A 25,393-nucleotide genomic window follows, 5' to 3' on the forward strand; every position below is an offset into this window, starting at 1 on the left:
CGTGGTCATGTCTCAAACTGATTAGAAACTACAAAACCTCCAAAAGATTAAGGTGAAAAAAGATATGGAACCTTTGAGAAAAGTTATGGTCACATCCCTGCAAAAATTGCTTCAACAGAAGAGTCAAGGATCACTTGTCACATTAGCATGGGGACCACAAGACTATAAGGAACATGAACAGACTGTTCAGTCCATTGAGATTTGGAACGATTTGATATTGATTTTCAGATCTAATGATTTCTCTTCTACAATAAGTCCACTCTATTCATATCTTAGGCAGAAGGTCACTTTAACTTCTGTGATTATCAGCACAGTCCAAATTTGTCACAGTGAGCAACTGAATTGGATAAATGAAGGAAGTCCCAGGACTGCCTCTTAAGAAAGAAACATTTGCCTTTCTAGCCACACTAAGAATAACTTTGAAATTATTGGAGTATAATAAGAATCCCTCTGGTTCACTAATGATCTTCAGCGAATAAAATCTGTAATCTGTTTTTGTCAGGTTCACATGTGACTTCTGACTCAATGTGGTTGACTCTTAATTGCCCCCTAAAATTGCCTAGTAAGCCACTCAGTTTTACCAGCCAGTATAATGAAGTTGAAACACATGAAAACAGGTTCAACCATATACCAGGGACCTAGCTATCGAAAGCAATAATGTGTATCCAACCTGGATGACCTTGTAAAGCCCTTATTAACAAAGCTCTTATCCTCCTTATTGACGATTTTGGACCTGGACCAAAATTAGAGTCAGCTGTCCTAGACTAGGCAAGCCACAGCCAGACGCAATCATATTCATCCAATAATACCTTCTAGCTAACAACCTAGACACCTCAATAACTTCCCTCAATCTGTCCTGTCCCATCAGCAGGAACGATTCATCAAAGGTGATGAATCAGTCGCACAGAGAGAGGAAACAGAGAGGACCTAGCCGCATTCTACATTGACTTCAGGCACAATGAAATCTCAGGTCATCAGCTCAAACATGAACAAGGAAACCTGATTAGCTCGTACAGCCTCATTCTCGGCTGATGACTGGTACTCCTCTATATTGAATGCCACTTAGAAAGGGCACAAAATATACTCTGAATGGGGGACATGGATATCCATTGCCAAGAATGGTTTGGTAGCACCATTACTAATGAGAATCTTGAAGGATAAATCTGCCAGACTGGGCTGGCAGCAAGTGGTGATGGAACAACAAAAGCTTCACCACTAACAAGTCCAGATTAATAGAAATCATGGACTAGATTTATGTACTTCACAAGAAACTACTTTTTTTCCCCCAAAGGAATAAGCATTATGTCTGACAAAAAAAAACTTATAATTCTCTAATTTAAACTCTTACACACAGACAGACAGACACGGACAAACAAAAAATATAGATGTTATAGGTGGAAGGAAAAAAGGGAACACAGTTTAATTGCACCAGTTCACAGGATTCATCGACGTGCCCTTTATTTCGAGTCCTTCTGATCTCCGATCTTCTTCTTTCCCACTGTTTTCAATTCTTTACTCCAGGCACAGGGCAGTTAGCATACAAGTTGTTCAGTCTCTGTCGCCAGTTGGAGGTGGTAGAAAATAGGCAAGTGGTGAGTGAGATATAACTGGCTACATTCCAATTCTTCATTACTCCTCTGCAAGGAGAGAGAAGATGCTGTCCTTTTAGAGATAGCCTGTATTAAACCTGAAATGTTAACTTTGTTTCTCTCTTCATAGATGCTGCCAGACTCGGGTTTCTTTAGCAATTTTAAAAAAAATTCTGATTTCCAGCATCCGCAGTGTATTGCTTTTGTTTTAGTAACTGTGTGGTGTTTTACTGTTATTTTATTGGTAGTGGGGATACCACAACAAGACCACAGGATCCAGATTTTCAATTGTATCATTCTTGCCACATGTTGTGGTTTGACACATTAATGTGAACAGAAACACTTCTTTAAAAGCTTAAGGCTGAAAGGAACTGAAGCATCGGAGGATGGGTCATAATGGTACAGGCTCAGCAGGTTGTGGATTCACGTCAATAAAGAGGTTAAGTGTCTAACCGAGGCTGCTACTGCCCAGTGTCCTGAAGCAGTATGAGTTAGCATTCTTCATGGGGAGGTCATCAATGAAATCCCTCCCTGCGGCTTCTGATATTTCAAGTGGATTGTGAAGATCCTAAGGTACTATCAGAAGAACAGCAGAAAGTTCTCATGTCCTGACCAACATTCCCCATCAATTACACAAATGATAACATGGTCAACTACCACAGGGTTTTGAAGATTTTCAATGTATGTGGAATGATACGGGTATTCAAGATTTGATAAGATCATAAGACACAAGAGAGAAGTAATCCCATTGATTTTATTACATCATTTGATAAAATCATGGCATCTAATAAACCACACACACTCCTGCCATTTCCAAGACTAACTAAAACCCTATTTGTCTGATAAAGCACCACAACAAAGCAAGTCAAACAAATAGTCACTGAACATGAAATGTTAACTCTGCTTTCTCTCCACAGATGGTGCCAGACCTGCTGAGTTTCTTCTTTAATTTCTGTCTTTTTTTGAGGTTGGCGGAAAAATTGGACCAAGGCTGGTTACTGAATATCATGAGGTAAGCAGGATGTTTCTCTTTTCCCTCTCTTGACGGTACTGACTTCAGCTAAGATATGGATGCGTTCTCGATCCTCTCCTTAACTTCAGCACTATACCTGTTGATCCTTCTTTCTATAATAGTGCATTCACTGGCTAACATTGGCCAGAGACTCTAGGGTAAGAACACAGAACAATACACTGCAAGAACAGGGCCTTCAGCCCACCGAGACTGTACCAACACATGATATCTTTCTAACTTAAAAACCTTGAGCTTCTGTGTGGTCCATATCTCTCCATTCCCTGCCCCTACATTTACCTATCAAAATAAGGTTATTATTACACCCACCTCCACCACCACCTTTGGCAGTGCATTCCAGACACTTACTATCCCCTGTGTAAGAAAGACTCATCTCTCACATTTTTTTAAATGTACTCTCTTTAACGTTAAATCTATGTCTCCTAGTAATTGGCATTGCTAGCCTGGGAAAAAAATGACTTCAACTATCTCTGCTTCTCACAATTTTATAAACATCTAACAGGTTGCCCCTTATCTTTCAATGTTCAAATGAAAAATAAACCAAATTTACCCAATCTCTCCTTATAGCTTATATCCTCCAATACAGAAACATCATGGTAAACTGTTTCTGTGCCCTCTTCAAAGTCTCCACATTGTTCTGGTAGTGTGGCAAACAGAATAGTACACAATATTCCAAATGTGGCTTAACTAAAGTTCTAAATAAGTACAACATAACTTGCCAATTTGTGCATTTTATGCCCCAAATGAGGAAGGCACGCGTGCCATATGCCTTCTTGATTACCTTATCCACTTGTGTTGCCAGTTTCAGGGGACTGTGGACCTGCACACCTCGACCTCTCTGCATTTTGATGCTATTGAGGGTTCTTTGCCCTTGAGTAGACCTACTCTTTCCCTCGCCACACTCTTGCTCCTTTTCCATGTACAAAATGTTAACTGTGATATTTATGTTGTTTCATGGAAGGCGATGGCCTAATGTTCTTATTACCAGACTCATAATCCAGACTCAAAGGGAACATTTTGGGAGCCAGGCTTAAACCCCACCGTGGCAGATGGCGCAATTTCAATTTAAAAATCTGGAATTAAAAGTCTAATGGTGACTATGAAACCATCATCAATTATTGGAAAAGTACATCGGGTTCACTGATGTCTTTTAGGGAAGCAACATTTATAACTCCTCAAACATTGAAGCAGTCCATGTTCAAATGCAACAGGATCTGAACAATATGCAGCCTTGGGCTGACAAATGGCAAGTAACAATCACACCACACAATGTCAGGCAATGATCATCTCCAATCAGAGACAATCTAACCACCACTTTTTGATATTCAATGGCATTATCATCACTCCATCCTGCACTCTCAACATCATGGAGGTTACCATTGATGAAAAACTGGACTCATCACATAAATACAGAAACAGCCAAAAATAAAGGGTTTTATAAAGTGTAATATGCACACTATTGCCTACAGCAAAGAAATACATAGTATTGAGATATTTGGAGTATGAAAATGCAAAGCACTATAAGAGGAGTACAGTCAGGGAATACACAACTGTAAGAAACTATTACACTGAAGGCAACTGTTGGAATATTGCGTGCAATTCTGGTCTCCTTCCTATCGGAAAGATATTGTGAAACTTGAAAGGGTTCAGAAAAGATTTACAAGGATGTTGCCAGCGTTGGAGGATTTGAGCTATAGAGAGAGGTTAAACAGGCTGGCATAGGCTGAGGGGTGACCTTAGAGGTTTACAAAATTATGATGGGCATGGATAGGATAAATAGGCAAAGTCTTTTCCCTGGGGTCGAGGAGTCCAGAACTAGAGGGCATAGATTTAGGGGGAGAGGGGAAAGATACAAAAGAGACCGATGGGGCAACTTTTTCACACGAAGGGTGGTACGTGAATGGAATGAGCTGCCAGAGGATGTGGTGGAGGCTGGTACAATTGCAACATTTCAGAGGCATTTGGATGGGTATATGAATAGGAAGGGTTTGGAGGGATATGGGCTGGGTGCTGGCAGGTGGGACTAGATTGGGTTGGGATATCTGGTCGGCATGGACAGGTTGGACCGAAGGCTCTGTTTCCATGCTGTACATCTCTATGACTCTATGACTCTAAATGGGTGGCAGTTGGAGAAAATTAGCACAAAAGGAGGAAAATAGCAATATCCAAGGTCACGAACCTGTAGTATGTCCCAAACCAATTGAGCGGAGTGTAAAGCTGAATAATGTAAGTTCCAAACAGGACAAAATCACCAACCTATGCAGAAAAACAAGAACATTCAATTAGAATACTGAGAATATACTGTAAATGGAAGACTCTTGGGAAAAGTTGATGAGCAGAGAGATCTGGTAGTTCAGGTCCCTTGTACCCTGAAGGTGGCTGCACAGGTGGGTAGAGTGGTCAAGAAGGCATATAGTATGCTTGCCTTCATCGGACGGGATATTGAGTATAAGAGCTGGCAAGTCATGTTAAAATTGTACAAGACTTTGGTTCGGCCGCGTTTAGAATACGGTGTACAGTTCTGGTCGCCACATTACCAAAAGGATGTGGACGCTTTGGAGAGGGTGCAGAGAAGGTTTACAAGGATGTTGCTTGGTATGGAGGGTGCTAGCTATGAAGAGAGAGTAGGTTAGGATTGTTTTCATTAGAAAAAAGGAGATTGGGGGGGGGGCGTGATCGAGATTTACAAAATCATGAAGGGCATAGACAGGGTAGATAGAGATAAGATTTTTCCCAGAGTGAGGGATTCAATAACGAGAGGTCACATGTTCAAGGTGACAGGTGAAAAGTTTAAAGGAGGATACACACAGCAAGTACTTTACACAGAGGGTGGTAGGTGCCTGGAATGCGTTGCCAGAGGTAGTAGAGACGGGCACGGTAGATTCATTGTGCATCTGGACAGATACATTAGAAGGTGGGGAGCAGAAGGATACAGATGCTTAGGAATTGGGCGTTGGGTTTAGACAGTGGATTTGGATTGGCTCAAGCTTGAAGGGCCAAAGGGCTTGTTCCTGGGTTATAAATTTCTTTGTTCTTTGTAATATTAGAGATAATTGCAACATTCACCCAAGAAAGTAAGATGCCACTGACCTGAAGCTTTTTCTCTGTGACAAAGTAAGCACTGAGGAGTGACCCAGCTAGCAACCCAAGGCCAATGATCAGGTTCTGTGTTTGGTTCAGAAGGGCCAGACTGGCACTTGTTTTCCATTCTGCCACCTTAATTAAAATATCAAGAAACACAAGCAGTAACAGATTCAGTTCCAGGAGCAAATGTGAATGAAGGAAACGTTTCAAATCTGGATGAAAGGTCAGTGATCTGAAACAAGAACTGTTTCTCTCTCCACAGATGTTACCTGACATGACGAGAGCTTCTATATTTTTGTCTGAATATTGCCAATGCTCAAATTCACAACGGGGTTGGCCTGGCACTTGATTTTGGACCACCAAAAAGCTGGTTTTACACCAAAGCGCATCCACACTTGAACCCACTGTGCAGACCAATACCCCCAAAATCAGTTCATGTCAGTATTTTATTGTCCCGACAGGGTAGGATTTGACCTCTGGGAATACATATTTACTTTTTAGAACATAAGGAAAAATTGGAAACAATGGAATAGTTTTGATATTTTGTGGATTGAAAAGGTTTCAGTGAGATTATACCAAGGACAAAAATCAATAATTTAATGTGCGCTATAGCCACCTGCTGCTTCCAGAAAAAACAACTGACCTTATAGAAGACATACAAAGCTTCTTTTACAAGGGTGATTAGGGCACTTAATGACTGGAAGACCCAATTTGAAAAGATAAAAGGAACTTCTATGTTAATAGTTGCCTAACAACCTTTTCTGGATTTAGAGTTCTGTGCTACAGATCTAAGTGATTTAGTAGGGAGATATCTCAGAAGCTGAAAATATCTCTCATGAGGTTAGGAATATGGCATCAATCTTAAAGGAGGGTGCCTGTAAATAGAAGAGTGGCTTGAAGTGTGTATACTTTAATGCCAGAAGTATACGAAATAAGGTAGGTGAACTTGCAGCGTAGGTTGGTACCTGGGACTTCGATGTTGTGGCTATTACGGAGACATGGTTAGATCAGGGACAGGATTGGCTGTTGCAGGTTCCAGGGTTTAAATGTTTTAGTAGGGTCAGAGGTGGGGGTAAAAGAGGGGGGTGTGTGGCTTTGCTTGTCAAAGATAGTATTACAGCGGTGGAAAGGAAGATGGACGAAGATTTGCCATCTGAGGTAGTTTGGGTTGAGGTTAGGAATAGGAGAGGTGAGGTCACCCTGTTAGGAGTCTTTTACAGGCCTCCTAATAGTCCTAGAATCGTTGAAGAAAGGATTGCGAAGATGATTCAGGAGAAGAGTGACAGTAATAGGGTGGTTGTTATGGGGGACTTTAACTTTCCTGATATTGATTGGGAAAGCTATAGCTCAAGTTCGTTAGATGGGTCAGTGTTTGTCCAATGTGTGCAGGAGAGTTTCCTGACACAATATGTAGATAAGCCAACAAGAGGTGAGGCCATACTGGATTTGGTTCTGGGTAACGAACCAGGCCAGGTATTAGAACTAGAGGTAGGTGAGCACTTTGGGGACAGTGACCACAATTCGGTGATTTTTACTCTAGTGATGGAGAGGGATAAGTGTGCACTGCAGGGCAAGAGTTATAGCTGGGGGCAGGGAAATTATGATGCGGTGAGGCATGACTTAGGATGTGTGGATTGGAAAAGTAGATTCCAAGGCAAGAACGTAATTGATATGTGGAACTTGTTCAAGGAACAACTATTGAGTGTCCTTGATAAGTACGTACCTATCAGGCAGGGAGGAAAGGGTCATGTGAGGGAGCCGTGGTTTAATAAGGAATTGGAATCCCTTGTTAAATGGAAGAGGGCGGCCTTTGTAAAGATGAGGCGTGAAGGTTCAATAAGGGCGATTGAGAGTTATAAGGTAGCCCGGAAGGACCTGAAGAGAGAGCTAAGAGCAGCAAGGAGGGGACATGAAAGGTCCTTAGTTGGTAGGATTAGGGAAAACCCTAAGGCTTTCTATAGGTATGTGAGGATTAAAAGAATGACTAGGGTAGGAATAGGTCCAATCAAGGATAGTAATGGGAAGTTGCGTGTGGAGGCTGAAGAGATTGGGGAGGCACTGAATGAATACTTTTCGTCAGTATTCACTCAGGAACAGGACAATGTTGTCGATATGAATACTGAGGCACGAATAAGTAGAATGGATGGCTTTGAGATATGTAGAGAAGAGGTGTTGGAAATTCTGGCAAGGGTGAAAATAGATAAGTCCCCTGGGCCTGATGGCATTTATCCTAGGATTCTCTGGGAAGCAAGGGAGGAGATTGCAGAGCCATTGGCCTTGATTTTTGTGTCCTCTTTGTCTACAGGAGTAGTGCCAGAGGACTGGAGGCTAGCAAACGTGGTTCCCTTGTTCAAGAAGGGGAGTAGGGATAATCCTAGTAACTATAGGCCAGTGAGTCTCACTTCTGTTGTGGGCAAAGTCTTAGAGAGAATTGTAAGGGATAGGATTTATGCACATCTGGATAAGAATAATGTGATCAAGGATAGTCAGCATGGTTTTGTGAAGGGCAGGTCGTGCCTCACAAACCTTATTGAATTCTTTGAGAAGGTGACTAAGGAGGTAGATGAGGGTAAAGCGGTAGATGTGGTATATATGGATTTTAGTAAGGCGTTTGATAAGGTCCCCCATGGTAGGCTACTGCAGAAAATACGGAGATATGGCATTGAGGGTGAGTTGGAGGTTTGGATTAGGAATTGGCTGGCTGGAAGAAGACAGGGGGTAGTAGTTAATGGGAAAGGTTCATCTTGGAGTGCCGTCACTAGCGGTGTTCCGCAAGGATCTGTTTTGGGACCATTGCTGTTTGTCATTTTTATAAATGACCTGGAGGAAGGGTTAGAAGGTTGGGTGAGCAAGTTTGCGGATGATACGAAAGTCGGAGGAGTTGTAGACAGTGAGGAAGGATGTGGCAGGTTATAGCGGGATATAGAGAAGCTGCAGAGCTGGGCAGAAAGGTGGCAAATGGAGTTCAATGTAGCTAAGTGTGAGGTGATTCACTTTGGTAAGAGTAACAAAAAGATGGGGTACTGGGCTAATGGTCGGATACTTGGTAGTGTGGATGAGCAGAGGGATCTTGGTGTCCATGTACACAGATCTCTGAAAGTTGCCACCCAGGTAAATAGTGCAGTGAAGAAGGCATATGGCGTACTGGCTTTTATTGGTAGAGGAATTGAGTTCCGGAGTCCTGAGGTCATGCTGCAGTTGTATAAGACTCTGGTGCGGCCGCATCTGGAATATTGTGTGCAGTTTTGGTCGCCATACTATAGGAAGGATGTGGAGGCACTGGAACGGGTGCAGAGGAAGTTTACCAGGATGTTGCCTGGTATGGTAGGAAGATCCTATGAGGAAAGGCTGAGGCACTTGGGGTTGTTTTCATTGGAGAAAAGAAGGTTTAGGGGTGACTTGATAGAGGTGTACAAGATGATTAGGGGGTTAAATAGGGTTGACAGTGAGAACCTTTTTCCATGTATGGAGTCAGCTATTACAAGGGGGCATAGCTTTAAATTAAGGGGGGGTAGATATAGGACTGATGTTAGGGGTAGGTTCTTCACTCAGCGAGTCGTAAGTTCATGGAATGCCCTGCCAGTAGCAGTGGTGGACTCTCCCTCTTTATGGGTATTTAAGCGGGCATTGGATAGGTATATGGAGGATAATGGGCTAGTGTAGGTTAGGTGGGCTTTGATCGGCGCAACATCGAGGGCCGAAGGGCCTGTACTGCGCTGTATTATTCTATGTTCTATGTTCTACGTTCTATGAAACTCTTTTCTCAATAAAAGCTCCTGGAAACCTGATAAAGTTTCCAAATACCAGGACCTCTGACCATCTTGATAAACCTTGACACACAGTTAGACTGTGACCAATTTCCAAAACCCAGATCCGTTAGCCTCCATTAGTCTATGGCTGTCAGCAATTCGATCTTTGTCACAGAAAACCCAGTGGACCATGAGAAGCCATCACATTTTATTGTTTCCTGAACCCTGGCCATTTTGGTGATTGAATCAACACATTGATACTGCAACTGACGGGCTATTGAGGTTTGATTACCAGTGCACAGATGAGCTCATTGAAAACACTCAACACACTAGAGATATTTGATCTACAAGACAGTCATGACTTATGGTAGGATGGATAGGAAAGTGGAGCTAAGGGCCTAACCAGATCAGCCATGAACTTTCTGAATGACACAACAAGGTTGGTGAGCTGAATAGTCCACTCGTGCTCCTATTTCTTATGTCCCTTACAAGAACAGTCTTCAAGAGTCAACTGACACAACAGGAAAAGAAATATGCTTTGAGAAGGCTTGCCTCTGTAAGTGCGAGTGAATCAAGCAAGGTTTGGTTTAGTGCATTAGCGGCAGCACAAACCAGTACATTGTGAGAACCACAGATCTGACCTCCATGCTGGGATTGGCACTGAACCAAAATGCCAAAAGTTGACTGCACGGTTATGGAGCTAAACAGAAGAATCAAAATAAAGCAGCAAATATTGGAAATACTTTGCAGGTCTGGCATCATCTGTGGAGAAAGAAATAGCATCAACATCTTAGTTCAATGGTCATGAGTGAACACGTTCTCCTGTTTCTGTCTTCAAAGATGATGTCACACCTGATGGAGATATATCCAGAAATATTGGTTTACATTTCAAATTCCAGAAGTTAGCAGTTTTTACTTCTGAATAAAAGGTGATGATCTATTCTGCAGTAATGCCACGATTGGGGTGTCGTTCTGGTGCTCTTACCTGATACTTCAGTATGGCATCATTGAAACGATTAACCTCATAACTCTCAGCATTGTAATACTTCACCTGGAGGTAAAGGAAAGAAATGTCAGTTTTGTCTATTGTGGGTATTTTTCTCAGAAGATTGAGTGTCTTTGGAACTTTATTCCTGAAAAGTTAGTGGAAGCGTGGTCTTTGAATATTTTATGACAGCGATAGACACGTTCTTGATAAGTAGGGAGTGAAAGGTTACTAGGGAAAGGCAAGAATGTGCAATAACCAGACCAACTATAATAATGAATGGCAGAGCAGGCCCGAGAGGCCAAATAGTCAACAGTGTGGTGCTGGAAAACCACAGCAAGACAGGCAGCATCCGAGGAGCAGGAGAGTCGACGTTTTGGGCAAAGCCCGTTTATCAGGAATGAGGCTGTGAGCCGAAGGGGTGGAGAGGTAAATTGGAGGAGGGTGGGGTTGAAGGGGGCAAGGTAGCTGAGAGTGAGATCGTTGCATGGAGGTGGGGTAAAGGTGATAGGTTAGAGGGGAGGGTGGAGCAGATAGGTGGGAAGGAAGATGGATAGGTAGAACAGGTCATGAGGGTGGTGCCGAGTTGGAGGGTTGTGACTGGGATAAGGTGGTGGGAGGGGAAGTGAGGAAACTGGTGAAATCCACATTGATGCCATGGAGTTGGAGGGTCCTGAGGTGGAAGATGATGCGTTCTTCCTCCAGGCGTGGCTTCCCTCACCTTATCCCAGTACCAAACTTCCAACTCAGCATTACCCTCATGACCCATCTTACCTGTCCATCTTCCTTCCTACCTATCCACTCTGCCCTTCCATATGACCTATCACCATTACCCTCTCACCTCCATTCACCTATTGCACGCTCAGCTACTTTCCCCCAATCCCCAACCCCCTCCCATCTATCTCTCCACTGCCTCAGCTCACAGCTTCAATCTTGATGAAGGGCCTTTGTCCAAAACATTGACTCTCCTGCTGCTCAGATGCTGCCTGACCTGCTGCGCTTTTGCAGCACCATACTCTCGACTCTAATCTCCAGCATCTGCAGCCCTCATTTTCACCAAGAGGCCAAGTCGCCTACACTTGCTCTTTATGGTTGTAAAGGTGAGGAAAGGAAGTAGAGAAGAAAAATTTGCTTCGATTTACACAGCACCTTCTCCCAAATTTTACATAGCCAAAATGCTTAAAACAATCCACTATTATTGGAGTACAATGATTGTTGTGCACAGGCATGCAGTATGCAGATAAAGAATTAATCAACCACTTAAAGAAACTTGGTGTTGTTTCAGTGAGTATATTCAAGATGATCTCCCCTCCTAATCAAGGATATACCAGACTGAAATTCAAGTTGTGAAAAGTGGACTGTCATCTTTGCCTGAAACTCCATTTAAAAGCAGCTCCACACTGGGAGAATCACCCTCCAAATAGAGTTAGAAAAATTTCCATTATCTGAGGATGACCCAAAGGGCTTTTGCCCAAAACGTCGATTTTCCTGCTTCTCGGATGCTGCCTGACCTGCAGTGCTTTTCCAGCACCACTCTGATCTAAACTCTGGTTTCCAGCATCTGCACTCCTCACTTTTGCCTAGCCAAAATATTTTATAGTCAATGAAGTATTTTGATGATTCAGTCACTATTGTTACATAGGAATCATCACAGTTAATTTGTGTACAAGTTTCAACAAACTGATAATGACTGGATTACAGGTTGTTCTGTTGTAATGTGCATTTCATTAATGTAAATTTGCTGTAACGTGGTTGATAGATCAAGGACACTGTTTCGAAAGCACAAACTTTTATAGCAGGTATTGGTTATAAGGCAATTCTGATCCATTAGTTTAAATGGTGCTGCTATTACATGATTGTCTATAACACGGGGTTACATGAGAATGGAATTATTGTGTTATAGCAGAATTGACTGTATCTGTTTCAGTGACATTGATTATATGTTGATTAGAACAGCAGAACTTCCCTCCTCTACAAAAATGATTGGGTAGACATAAAAGATCTGTTGGCAATCAGACAAAATCTTATCTGAAAGATAGCACCTCCAAGAGTGCATTGGTGATATGCAATCAAATAACTGGAGAAGGTCTAAATCCTTCAGCCTTCTAGCTCAGATTTAATTGCTGAGCTACAACCTAGAGCCACATAATCATACAGCACAGAAACAGGCCTTTCGGCACAACTCGTCCATGCTGACCAGGTTTGCTAAAGTGAACTAGGTCTATTGACCCTCAAAACCTTTCCTAACCATGTACCTGTCTAAATGTCTTTACCATTTCCTCTGGCAGCTCATTCCATACATGCACCACCCTCGATATGAAAAGGTTGCTCCTCAGGTCCCTTTTAAATCTTTCCTCTCTCTAGTTTTGGACTCCCTCACCCTGGGGAAACCTGACAACTGCTCTTTAGTGCTACAGGATTTCAAGATCTACCTATAACAACACAGCAGGCAGAAAGGCTCTCAAAGAAGCAATTCATCTGCAGAGATAACAGCCAGACACATGGATGTCTGTAATTCTTGAGAGTTTATTCAACTTTTGTCCCTTGAAACAAAATCAAAAGGAAGAGAATTGATCCTTCATTCACTTTGTACAGGGCACAGACTACCAAGCAGAAACGAGTTATTCCATTTCACCTGATTAGTACCATTCTGTAGTCAAATATGCTTTGAAGTTCATTTGATCCCAGTAGCAAAGAAGAAAATTTCAGAGGGAAGAGTCAGGAAGAGGTGGGAAATGTTAAACCCTTTGATGGCTTTCCAGAATGCTGCAAGGCACAGGACTGCAGTTGAGAGCTAAAGTCACGGCTGCATCTTCAATGTCTCATCATGTTCTGCGGCTAACAGAGCAGAAAGTGCAATCCTGTGATGTTAAACATGTCACTAATTCACTTCCCTCCAGCACCAAAGCAGTAATGAGATCAAAAGTAATTTAGGAGGGCCCTAATTCACTAAAGCCAGCAAATGACACAAGAAAGGGCAGCGTCCATCTCAACTGTTATGTTCAGATAGTTTCATTAAAACAAAATTATATAACATGGGAGAACTTTTTAAAAAAATGTCACATTCTCACAAGGTAGTCAATAATTCAACCACCACAGAGTGCCCAACTGGAGAAGCTATAGCTCAATGGGTAGCAGTCTCAGCATTCAAGCTCAAGATCAGGGTTGAAGTCCCACTCCAGGACCTGAGTGCATTGAAAGAAAATCAAGGCTGACATTCCAATGCAACTGTGTGAGAAAACTAAGGACAGAGATGTGGCACGGTGGCTCAGTGGCTAGCACTGCTGCCTCAGCGCCAGGGACCCAGGTTCAATTCCAGCCTCGGGTGACTGTGTGGAGTTTGCACACTCTCCCAGTGTCTGTGTGGGTTTCCTCCGGGTGCTCTGGTTTCCTCTCACAGTCCAAAGATGCACAGGTCAGGGTGAATTGGCTATGCTAAATTGCCCATAGCATTCAGGGATGTGTGAAGGTTAGGTGTATTAGTCAGAGAGGAGAAAGTGAGGACTGCTGATGCTGGAGATTAGTGTCGAAAAGTGTGGTGCTGGAAAAGCACAGCTGGTAATGCAGCATCTGAGGAGCAGGAAAGTCAATGTATCGAGCATAAGCTCTTCATCAGGAATACATTAGGAGTAAATGTAGTGGAATGGGTCTGGGAGGGTTACTCTTCAGAGGGTTGGTGTGAATTTGTTGGGCCAAATGGTCTGTTTCCACACCAGGGATTCTATGATTCGATGCTGTTTGTCACATAATATATTACACAGAAACCCTATCTCCCTATTCTGGTGAACGTAAAAGTTCTCACCAAAGTGACAAGGTAGAATTTTGACAAACAAGAAGCACTCACAGGGTGGTAAACTGAAATTTTGGCAAACACAGCTTTGTTGCGGATTTTTAATTAACCCAACTCAATCCTGCTTTCGAATGTCCAGACTAAATGCGAGCAAGCGAACCTGATTGCAATCCTCACCCTATTGTTCAAACCTCAAAGTTTAAACATGGGACCCCAGTAAGGGTCAGAATGGATGCATACTTCAACAATCAGGACTTAAACCACAACTTCAATTATAGGGGTCTCAATTTGGTAGCTTCCCTCCCTACTGAACCCTTATATTCTAAGTGGCACCCATGGAGGTCATGCTGTGGTGATGTAAGGTCCCGTAAATCTACTTATCCCAGCAGATGAGAGAAAGAAGCTAGCTTATGACACCTCTGACACCTCCCTCCCCTTCCTGGACCTCTCCATCTCCATTAATGATGACCGACTTGACACCAACATTTTTTACAAACCCACCGACTCCCACAGCTACCTGGATTATACCTCTTCCCACCCTACCTCTTGCAAAAATGCCATCCTGTATTCCCAATTTCTCCGCCTCCGCCGTATCTGCTCCCAGGAGGACCAGTTCCACCACAGAACACACCAGATGGCCTCCTTCTTTAGAGACCGCAATTTCCCTTCCCACGTGGTTAAAGATGCCCTCCAACGCATCTTGTCCACATCCCGCACACCTCCGCCCTCGGACCCCACCCCTCCAACCATAACAAGGACAGAACCCCCCCTGGTGCTCACCTACCAACCTTCGCATAAACCAAATCATCAGACAACATTTCCGCCACCTCCAAACAGACCCCACCACCAGGGATATATTTCCCTCCCCACCCCTTTCCGCCTTCCACAACGACCATTCCTTTCGTGTCTACCTGGTCAGGTCCACGCCCCCCCTACAACCCACCCTCCCATCCTGGCACCTTCCCCTGCCACCGCAGGAAATGCGAAACCTGCGGCCACACCTCCTCCCTCACCTCCATCCAAGGCCCCAAAGGAGCCTTCCACATCCAAAGTTTTACCTGCATATCCACCAATATCATTCATTGCATCGGGAGCAACAGATACAGTCTCCTCTACATTGGGGAGACTGGACGCCTCCCAGCAGAGCGCTTTAGGGAACATCTCCGGGACACCCACACCAATCAACCACACCGCCCTGTGGCCCAACATTTCAACTCCCCCTCCCACTCTGCCGAGGACATGGAGGTCCTGGGCCTCCTTCACCGCTGCTCCCTCACCACCAGACGCCTGGAGGAAGAACGCCTCATCTTCCACCTTGGAACACTTCAACCCCAAGGCATCAATGTGGACTTCAACAGTTTTCTCATTTCCCCTTCCCCCACCTCACCCCAATTCTAAACTTCCAGCTCAGCAGTGTCCCCATGACTTGTTGTACCCGCCTTTCTTCCTTTCCACCTATCCACTCCACCCTTCTCTCTAACCTATCACCTCCATCCCCACCCCCACTCACCCATTATACTCCATGCTATATTCTCCCCACCCCCACCCTCCTCTCATTTATCTCTCCACCCTGCAGGCACTCTGCCTCTATTCCTGATGAAGGGCTTTTGCCCGAAACGTCGATTTTCCTGCTCCTCAAATGCTGCCTGAACTGCTGTGCTTTTCCAGCACCACTCTAATCTAGTATCTGGTGATTTGTCAAATTGCTGTTTGTGGGAGCTTACAGTGTGCAAAGTTACTGTGCTTCCTACATCACAGTGGCCAAACTTCAAAAATATTCCTTTGTCACAAAAGCACTGTGGGATATGCTGGACATCAGCAGAAAAACAATTTTTTTCTTCCCTTCATTTTACTCTAGTGGTTAAGTTGAAACTGAAGTAGCAAGATCACCAGAGAGGAGTGAATTAACCATAACTGGCAAAAAAAAACCCTGTTGCCTCTCCCCATGCTCCCATTCTTTTATTAACTGGTTAGCACTTCCACTATTTTCACCCACATCACATCTTCCACTCACCTCTCTCCCCATCTTCTTCCTCCCCAGAACCATCCTTCAACATCTCCCACTACCCTCTAGCAGCTGCCCAATGCCAAAGGAATAATAGCCTAGACAAGCAAACATTACCGTCTCAAAGTTGAGCAAAGAATCGACAGCCTTGGACTTTGCTTCATTGTCCCTGGTGTTCATTTCTCTCCTGTATTTTGTTCTCCATTCAGTTATCACAATAGTTATGGCTGTAGGCCAAAGGAAATAGCACCAGTTAGCATGACACAGTGACATATCTTATGTCGACAACCGCAAGAGCTTCTACTTAAACATGAATGTGAGCTGTAAGGATCATAATGATAGTTATTTGGAGTACAAACACCCCAGCAAGGAACCAAATTGTCACCAAATTTGTACAATGTACTGTTACACTCCTGACAAAGTACAAATTAATTCCTTTTCAAAAAAAAAGGATTTTGGGCTTTCCAGGCTGGGTCAGCAGCAGTCTCTGTGGTGAAGGTGACCCACAGTACTGTTTGGGATGGATTTCCAGCACTTTCACACAACAACAAAAAAAAAAGTGATATATTTTCAAGGTCTGTGGCTCTGTGAAGGGAACTAGCATGTGGTGGTGTTCCATGTCTCTGCTGCCATTATCATTCCAGATGGTCATAACTTTAGGTTTGCTCATGTTCCTCAGCTGAAATATTGTGTTCAATTCTGTGCACCAATTTAGGAAGGATGTCAAAACTTTGGAGAAGGTATAGACCACTTTTATAGGAATTATCAGGGATTGCAAACTTGTTACATAGAGTGGCTGAAGGAAGTGAAATTGTTCTCCCTGGAACAGAGAAGGTTAAGGGGAGATTTACTACAATCACAAAGTATATTAATATGAGTAATAAAGAAAGCTGATTTTCGGTGGCGGGAGATTTGTAACCACGAAACATAAGTTAAAGATCATTGGTAAAAGTGCGAGAGATGGCTTACAAAATCATCAAATCACAAATTACTGTGATCTGGAATTAGCCTGAAGGAGTGATGGACATGGTTTAAACAGACATTTTCTTTTGCAAGTTACTAAGTATTTGAATGAGAAAGAATTACAGGGCTCCAAGGTAAGAGTGGGGGAGAATGTGGCCACCAACGAGTGGAATAGGCAAAATGGGACAAAAATGATTTCCATCACTTCATCCTAGTGCTCATCATAAAGTTAAAAATTTGGGAAGCAGAGTTTATAACTCTCTTGCGAGGAGTGTGGTTAAATTGCATATTATGTGGAGGAGCCGGTGTTGGATTGGGGCGAACAAAGTTAGAAATTCTGTCTCTTGTGGCCCTGCTCCACAGCTACCTGATGCAGGAGCAGCACTCTGAAAGGTAGTGCTTCCAAATAAACCTGGTGGACTATTTTTAACTTTGTCCAATTGCATATTGTATGAGTATGTCACTATCACTAGTGCTCCATTAAACCCTAATAACATAACTCAATCAGAAAAGGAAGAGTTGTATCCAGCAACACTCTGGTTTTGAAGCCTGATCATGGAGATCTTAGTTTTATTACATCTGCTCATCTAAACAACATTGAAGAGGAATGCATGATGAACAAATGGCTAACAGTCATGAACTGCACTATATGAATAACAAAGGAGCCTGCTACCAGACTGACAACACTGTTGGAATTATCAGGAATTAAGAGCATCATTCCACTGTCCCCTGTATGGCTAGTGTCAGGAGCTTCATTTGCCTGTAGTTCTAGTACCTCTGGGATTCAGAGAATCACCACACTACCCTTAATCACAAGGACACAAGGATTAGGTATATGAGTAAGCCATTTGGCTCCTCAAACTGTGAAGGGGATACAAGGAGACTGAAAAGATTAATTAACTGAATGGTCAAAGATCAGGCAAACTATGAAGCATAATGTGGGAAAGTGTAAAATTATACTTTTTGGCAGTAACAAAAAAATAGTGAAAGGGTGCAGAGCTCCGAAGTGCAAAATGATCAGAGTGTCCTAATGCATGAATTGTAAAAGGTTAGTATGTAGGTACAAGCAAGTAATTAGAAAAGCTAATACAATGTTTATGGCTGATCTTGGAGTTATTGGCTGTGCATAAAGAAGGGGGTGTTTAAGGGACTCTTGTGCAACAGTGGTACAATCCCACATCTGGGCCAGAAGACCTGGGTTCAAGTCCCACCTGCTCAAGATATGTGTTACGGCACATAGGAACAGGCTGGTTTAAATAAAAATTTAAAAAAGAATCTTTGTTTTTTGAAAGAGAAATTAGGTACAAACTTAAGATGTCATGCTTCAGTTTTATAGGTCATTGATAAGACTACTTATTGTATACTGTGTACAGTATTTGTCTCCTTATTTAATGAAAGGTGCAACTAAATTGGAAGCATTTCATAGATTTATTGGATTTGAATAGAATCACAGAATCCCTACAGTGTGGAACAGGCCATTTGGCTCATCAAGTGCACACGGATCCCCTGAACAGTATCGTACTCATATTCACTGCTTTACCCTACTCCTGCATTTCCCATGGCTAATCCAGCCTCATTCCTGATGAAGAGCTTATGCCTAAAACATCGATTCTCCTGCTCCTCAGAGGCTGCCTGACCTGCTGTACCTTTCCAGCGTGACACTTTCAACTTTGATCTCCAGCATCTGCTGTCCTCACTTTCTCCTAATCCACTTAACCTGCACATCCCTGGACACTGGATGGGCAATTTAACATGGCCAATCTGACATAAAATGCACATCTTTGGACTCTGGAAGGAAACTAGAGTACCCGGAGAAAATCCACGCAGACAAGGGTAGAATGTGCAAACTCCACACAGATAGTCAATGGAATTGAACCTGGGACCCTGACACTGTGAGGCAGCAGTGCTAAACACTAAGCCACCATGCCACCCCTAGTACTTGGAATGGGTAGTTATCTTATGAAGAATGGTAGGACGGCTATTATTATATCCACCGGGATTGAGAAGAGTCAGACATGACTTGACTGAACCATACAAGGTCCTGCAGGCTCTCGAAAGGGGGCATGTGGAAAAAAATATGACTTGTTATGAGAGAATGCAGAACATGGGGTCACTGTTTCAAAAAGTTAAGGAGTGAGGTCCAATGGAGCTAGTGGGATGGAGGGGAGGCTTCATAAACACCCAGTGTAGGCCTCTCACTGTGAATGTGAAGCCCACATTTATTTGGTGGTCAGGATGGTTTTCTCCAGAGACAGGCCCCAGAACAAACGATAGATGGATTTCACCCCCTCTCCATCTTCCTACATATACCAACCTTTTCCAGTTCTGAAGAAGGGTCACTGGACCCGCAACATGAATTGCGCTTTCTCTCTACAGGTGCTGCCAGATCTGCTGAGTTTTTCAGAAATTTTTGCTTTTGTTTCTGATTTCCAGTATCTGCAGTTTTGTTGAGTCTCTTCACTCTTGGAAACAGAAGGCTAAGTGGCGAGCTAATAGAGGTATGTGAAATTATGACAGCTTTTGACTGAGAGCATAGAGACAGAATGCTTCCTCTTGTGGGAAGAGCATAACTAGTGGTTCTCAACACACGACAGTAATCAAGAAAGCCAACTGAGAATTCAGAAGGAACTTCTGCACTCCAAAAGAATTAAAAATCAGGAATTCACTACCATAGGAAGTGATTGAAGTAAAACTTCAGGGAAAGTTACACATGCATAAGACGGTGAAGGGACTAGCAGGCTACAATGGTAGATCAAGATGAGAGATGTATCAAATGGAGCATGAATACCAGCATGGTTTAGTAGAGTGGCCTATTTCTGTGCAGTATATCTTATCTAAGTCACGGTGGCACAGTGGTTAGCACTGCTGCCTCACAGCGCCGGAGACCCGGGTTCAATTCCCGCCTCAGGCGACTGACTGTGTGGAGTTTGCACGTTCTCCCTGTGTCTGCGTGGGTTTCCTCCGGGTGCTCCGGTTTCCTCCCACAGTCCAAAAGATGTGCAGGTTAGGTGAATTGGCCATGCTAAATTGCCCGTAGTGTTAGGTAAGGGGTAGATGTAGATGTGGATGTAGTGGTATGGGTGGGTTACGCTTCGGCGGGGCGGTGTGGACTTGTTGGGCCGAAGGGCCTGTTTCCACACTGTAAGTAATCTAATCTAATCAAGTTATACAGCATAGAAACAGACCCTTCCGCCCCACTTGTCCATGCCGACCAGATATCCTAAATTAATCTAGTCCCATTTGCCAGCATTTGGCCCTCATCGCTCAAAACCTTTCCAACTCATACCCATCCAGATGTCTTTTGAATGTTGTAACTGTACCGGCCTCCACCACTTCCTCTGGCAGCTTGTTCCATACATGCACCACCCTGTGTGTGAAACCTTGTCCTTTCGGTCCTCATTAAATCTTCCCCCTCTCACCTTAAACCTATGCTCTCTAGTTCTGGACTCACCCACCCCGGGGAAAAGACCTTGGCTATTCAACCCATCTATGGTTATTCAACCTATCCTACTCAACCGATCCTTATAATTTCATGAGGAAAGACTGATTAAAAAGTTGTACCTTCCCATAGAAGAAAGGTAAATGGGGGAAATATTGCTAAGCTATGTAAGAGGTTGACCTGGAGCAGTATTTCAAGTTAAATCAGACAAGGAGAAAATGGCAGATAAGGAAAAAATAAATTGATCTTCAGGTAAAAGCAGCTGAAGCAAATATTATGCTTATTCAAAGTAGCTTTTGACAGGCACATGGATAGGAAAGGTTTAGAGGTAAAAAGGTTTAGAGGGATATGGGCCAAAAACAGGTAAATGGAACTAGTTTAGTTAAGGAAACTGGTCAGCACAGACAGGCTGGGCTGAAGGGTCTGTTTTTACGCTGTATAACGCTATGACTCTAGATGCTTTAATACTCAGTTAGACGCAAAGGTGTTTATACTGGGGGTGGTTACTAATTTTAAAAAAACAAGAAATAAAGTCACAGTAATTTTGATGATGGGAAAGTACTCAGTTGTGTGTGACAACACTTTTGGGTAGAAGGGGAAAAAAAGAAAAATAGGTGCAAGTGTGAGTTACATGTCCCCACTGTGGGATGTCTAAAAACAGCTAACTGGCTTCACTTAACTATATTTGCAAAAGAAATACCAAGCTGCCTTCTAAGTCACAGAGATCCCTTTCCATTAATTAGTGTTGCACTAGCAGCAGGAATCAGACCATGGTAAATCAAGCAGGTGCTCATGATGCTGGGGAGGCTGGTTAAAATCTCAGCAACAGTGAGTTCTGGCAGTGAAGCACAGCAGGAATAAACCAATCCAACCATAAGCAAAGGAACAGCATCAGCTCCAAGACGATGAGAAAAACAACATCCATTCAATCGTATAATTTCTATTTTGTGCACATGTAGCAACTTTGGATGTTTAGAACACCTTCTTATGTTCCTGGGTTTTGTATGATGACTCAAGAATATTGGCAATTAAAACTCAAGGTGCTAAATTAGCAACCTAACTGGATACACATTTGGTAATTTTAATAAAAGGTCTATTAATGTCGTAGTAGGATAAAGGCACATGACATATCTGCACCCATTCAGGGAGTATTTGATTCTAATACCAAGAACTGGAAGTGTAAAGTATTTCTTTACTCACTACTGTTACACTTCAACACAGTAAACAATGACAAAAAGAAAATTTAAAAATTACATCAAATGGTAGAAACGAAGAACTCGGAGCAGGAGGAGGCCATCTGGGTCTATCGAGCCTGCTCCACCATTCAATACGATCATGGCTGATCTATTCGTGACTTAGGAGAAAGTGAGGACTGCAGATGCTGGAGATCAGAGCTGAAAATGTGTTGTTGGAAAAGCGCAGCAGGTCAGGCAGCATCCAAGGAGCAGGAGAATCGGTGTTTCAGGCATGAGCCCTTCTTCAGCCCTCCTTCCTGAAGAAGGGCTCATGCCTGAAACGTCGATTCTCCTGCTCCTTGGATGCTGCCTGACCTGCTGCGCTTTTCCAACAACACATTTTCAGCTATGCGTGACTTAGCTCCACTTCCCCATCCTCTCACCCTAACCCTTGATTCCTTTACTGTACAAAAAATGAAGTAGCCTCAACTGCTTCACTGGGCAAGGAATTCCACAGATTCACAGCCCTTTGGATGAAGAAATTCCTTCTCAGTTTAATCCTAATTCTGTTTCCCCTTATTTTGAGGCTATGCCCTCTAGTTCTAGTTTCACCTGCCAGTGGAAACAACCTCTCTGCTTCTATCTTATCTATTCCTTTCATCATTTTACGTCTCTATAAGATCCCCTTCATCCTTCTAAATTCCAATGAGTATATAGTTACAATCTAGTCAATTTCTCCTCATAAGCCAATCCTCCCAGTTCCGGAATCAACCGAGTGAACCTCCTCTGGAGGAATATGAGAATGATCAGGGAGAAGATAGGGCTGATCAGGGATAGCAGAGGGAACTTGTGCGTGGAATCGGAGCAGATAGAAGTCCTAAATGAGTTTTTTGCTTACGTTTTCACTAAGGAAAGGGACCTTGTTGTGAATGAGAACTTTGAGGAGCTGGGAAATTGGCTTGAACAGATCAAGATTGATGAAGTTGATGTGCGGGAAATTTTGGCAAACATTAAGATTGATAAGTCCCCAGGGCCAGACCAGATTTGTCCTAGGCTGCTCTGGGAGGTGAAAAAGGAGGTTGCTAAGCCACGGGCAAAGATCTTGGTTTCCTCACTCTCCACGGGAGTTGTACCAGAGGAGAGAGGCAAATGTTGTTCCTCTTTTCAAGAAGGATAATAGGGAAATCCCTGGAAATTACAGACCAGTCAGTCTTACATCTGTGGTCAGCAAAGTTTTGGAAAGAATTCTGAGGGATAGGGTTTATGACTATTTGGCAAAGCAGAGCGTGATTAAAGGCAGTCAGCATGGCTTTGTGAGGGGCAGGTCAAGCCTCACAAATCGTATTGAGTTCTTTAAGAAGGTGACAAGACAGGTTGACAAAGGTCGAGCAGTGGATGTGGTGTATGTGGACTTTAGCAAGGCATTTAATAAGGTTTAATAAAGTCAGGAGGTACTGGATACAGGGGGATTTGGCTATCTGGATTCAGAATTGGTTGGCTGGCAGTAGGCAGAGAGTGGTTGTCGATGGAAAGTATTTTGCCTGGAGGTCAGTGGTGAGTGGGCCTCTGCTCTTTGTAGTTTTTATAAATGACTTGGATGTGGAGGTTGAGGGGTGGATTAGTAAATTTGCAGATGACACAAAGATTGGAGGTGTCGTTGATAGTATTGAGGGCTATTGCAGGCTGCAACACGACATAGACAGGATGCAGAGCTGGGATGAGAAATGGCAGATGGAGTTCAACCTGGATAAATGCAAAGTGATGCATTTTGGAAGGATAAACTTGAACGCTGATAATATGATTAAAGACAGGTTCTCGGCAGTGTGGAGGGACAGCAGGATCTTGATGTTCAAGTGCATAGATCCCTCAAAGTTGCCACCCAAGTGGATAGGGTTGTTAAGAAAGCATATGTTGTTTGGCTTTCATTAACAGGGGATCGAGTTTAAGAGCCACGAGGTTTTGCTGCAACTCTACAAGTCCCTGGTGAGACCACACTTGGAATATTGTGTTCAATTCTGGTCACCCTCTTGCAGGAAAAAAAAACGGAGGCTTTGGAAAGGGTGTAAAGAAGGTTTACCAGGACGCTGCCTGGACTGGAGGGCTTGCTGTATGAAGAGAGGTTGACTAAGCTCAGACTTTTCTCTCTGGAGAGAAGGAGGAAGAGAGGTGACCTGATCGAGGTGTACAAGGTAATGAGAGGCATGGATAGAGTCAATAGCCAGAGACTTTTCCCCAGGGCAGGATTGACTGGGACGAGATGTTGTAGTTTTAAGGTGTTAGGAGGAAGGTATAAAGGCGATGTCAGAGGTAGGTTCTTTACGCAGAGAGCTGTGAATGCATGGAATGCATTGCCAGCAGTGGTGGTGGAAGCAGAGTCATTAAGGACATTTAAGTGACTGCTCGACATGCACTTGGACAGCGTAGGTTAGGTTATTTTGTTTTAGATTAGGAATAATCCTTGGCATAACATCGTGGGCCGAAGGGCCTGTTCTGCGCTGTACGTTTCTACGTTCTACGTTGTATGATCATGACCAAGGTCAACTGCTTTTTTGCCTTCTGAACATTGATAGTTATTTTTGTGTGATTTATGCACACACACTCCCAACTCCCTTGTTCTGGAACTTTCTGCAATCTTTCTCCATTTAAATAAAATCAACTTCAGTATCCTTCCTGCCAATGTGCATAACATTCCTGTTTCCACATTATTTGGAAGTGCCGTTGTTGGACTGGGGTGGACAAAGTTAAAAATCACACAACGCCAGGTTATAGTCCAACAGGTTTATTTGGAAGCACTATCTTTCAAAGTGCTGCTTCTTCATCAGGTGGTTGCGATGAAGTTTTGCATACCCACTTAAACTGTTTTTATCTCCTTGTTACCTGTGTCACCTTTAGAAAGGCACCAAGTGTTTCACATAAGACAGCATTTTCTTTTAGTTTTCCATGATTTTGGCTGACTGCTAACAACAGTCATTCTTACTCCGTGCAGTAAGAACAGGGAAGCAAAAGTACATAGATTTTCAGCTTTTCCTGTTTAGCATTTCCTAAGTTCCTGCAGCAAAGAGAAACTGATTAATGCACTCATTGAGTTCTCATTTGCTACGATGAAAACATAGGGAAGTGTCGGCTTACTGCCTTCACAATGTTTCTTCTGACAATTAGTCCTTTGATAACAGACATTACAACCACTGCAAAGCGTGGCCGGGCACAGCCCCCTCAATTACCTACTGTCGGGGAACAAGACACATTCTCTACTTTCAGCTCTTTTGTCAATAAAAGAGGTGAAATAGCTCCCTTTCATGTTTCCTGCATCTCAGACATTAAAGACAAACAGCCGACCTTTCCAACAAAGGGAGTGATGTTCGATTACATGGAAAAGCCCTTGAGGTTACGCTTTGCGCTTCATCAGAGCAGACGCTCTACCAAGAACACAGGATTTAATTATCAGCAGAAAGTATTTTTTTTCCCCTTTCGGGGGACTGACTGAGTGTTGCAAGATGAGACCACTTTAAAAGCCAGAGATTCCATTGTGCTGTCAACAAACGTTCAGACACAAATCAAATCATCATCACATGACCTTTAATGAG

General features: G+C 43.2%; 1 protein-coding gene across 3 annotated transcripts in view; it reads right to left on the reverse strand.

Moving 5' to 3' along the window:
- LOC140482489 (ATP-binding cassette sub-family B member 6-like) overlaps nt 1-25,393 on the reverse strand; it is a 245,549-nt gene that overhangs the window by 122,084 nt on the left and 98,072 nt on the right. For all 3 annotated transcript variants that reach the window (XM_072580030.1, XM_072580032.1, XM_072580031.1), the window contains 4 exons: nt 16,350-16,459; nt 10,438-10,503; nt 5,710-5,835; nt 4,799-4,875 (listed from right to left, as the gene is read on the reverse strand). In XM_072580030.1, coding sequence (XP_072436131.1) covers nt 4,799-4,875; nt 5,710-5,835; nt 10,438-10,503; nt 16,350-16,459 — 379 coding nt within the window. The remainder of the gene's footprint in view (nt 1-4,798; nt 4,876-5,709; nt 5,836-10,437; nt 10,504-16,349; nt 16,460-25,393) is intronic.

Source organism: Chiloscyllium punctatum, chromosome 10 (genome assembly GCF_047496795.1).
Source record: "Chiloscyllium punctatum isolate Juve2018m chromosome 10, sChiPun1.3, whole genome shotgun sequence".
Lineage (NCBI taxonomy): Eukaryota > Metazoa > Chordata > Chondrichthyes > Orectolobiformes > Hemiscylliidae > Chiloscyllium > Chiloscyllium punctatum.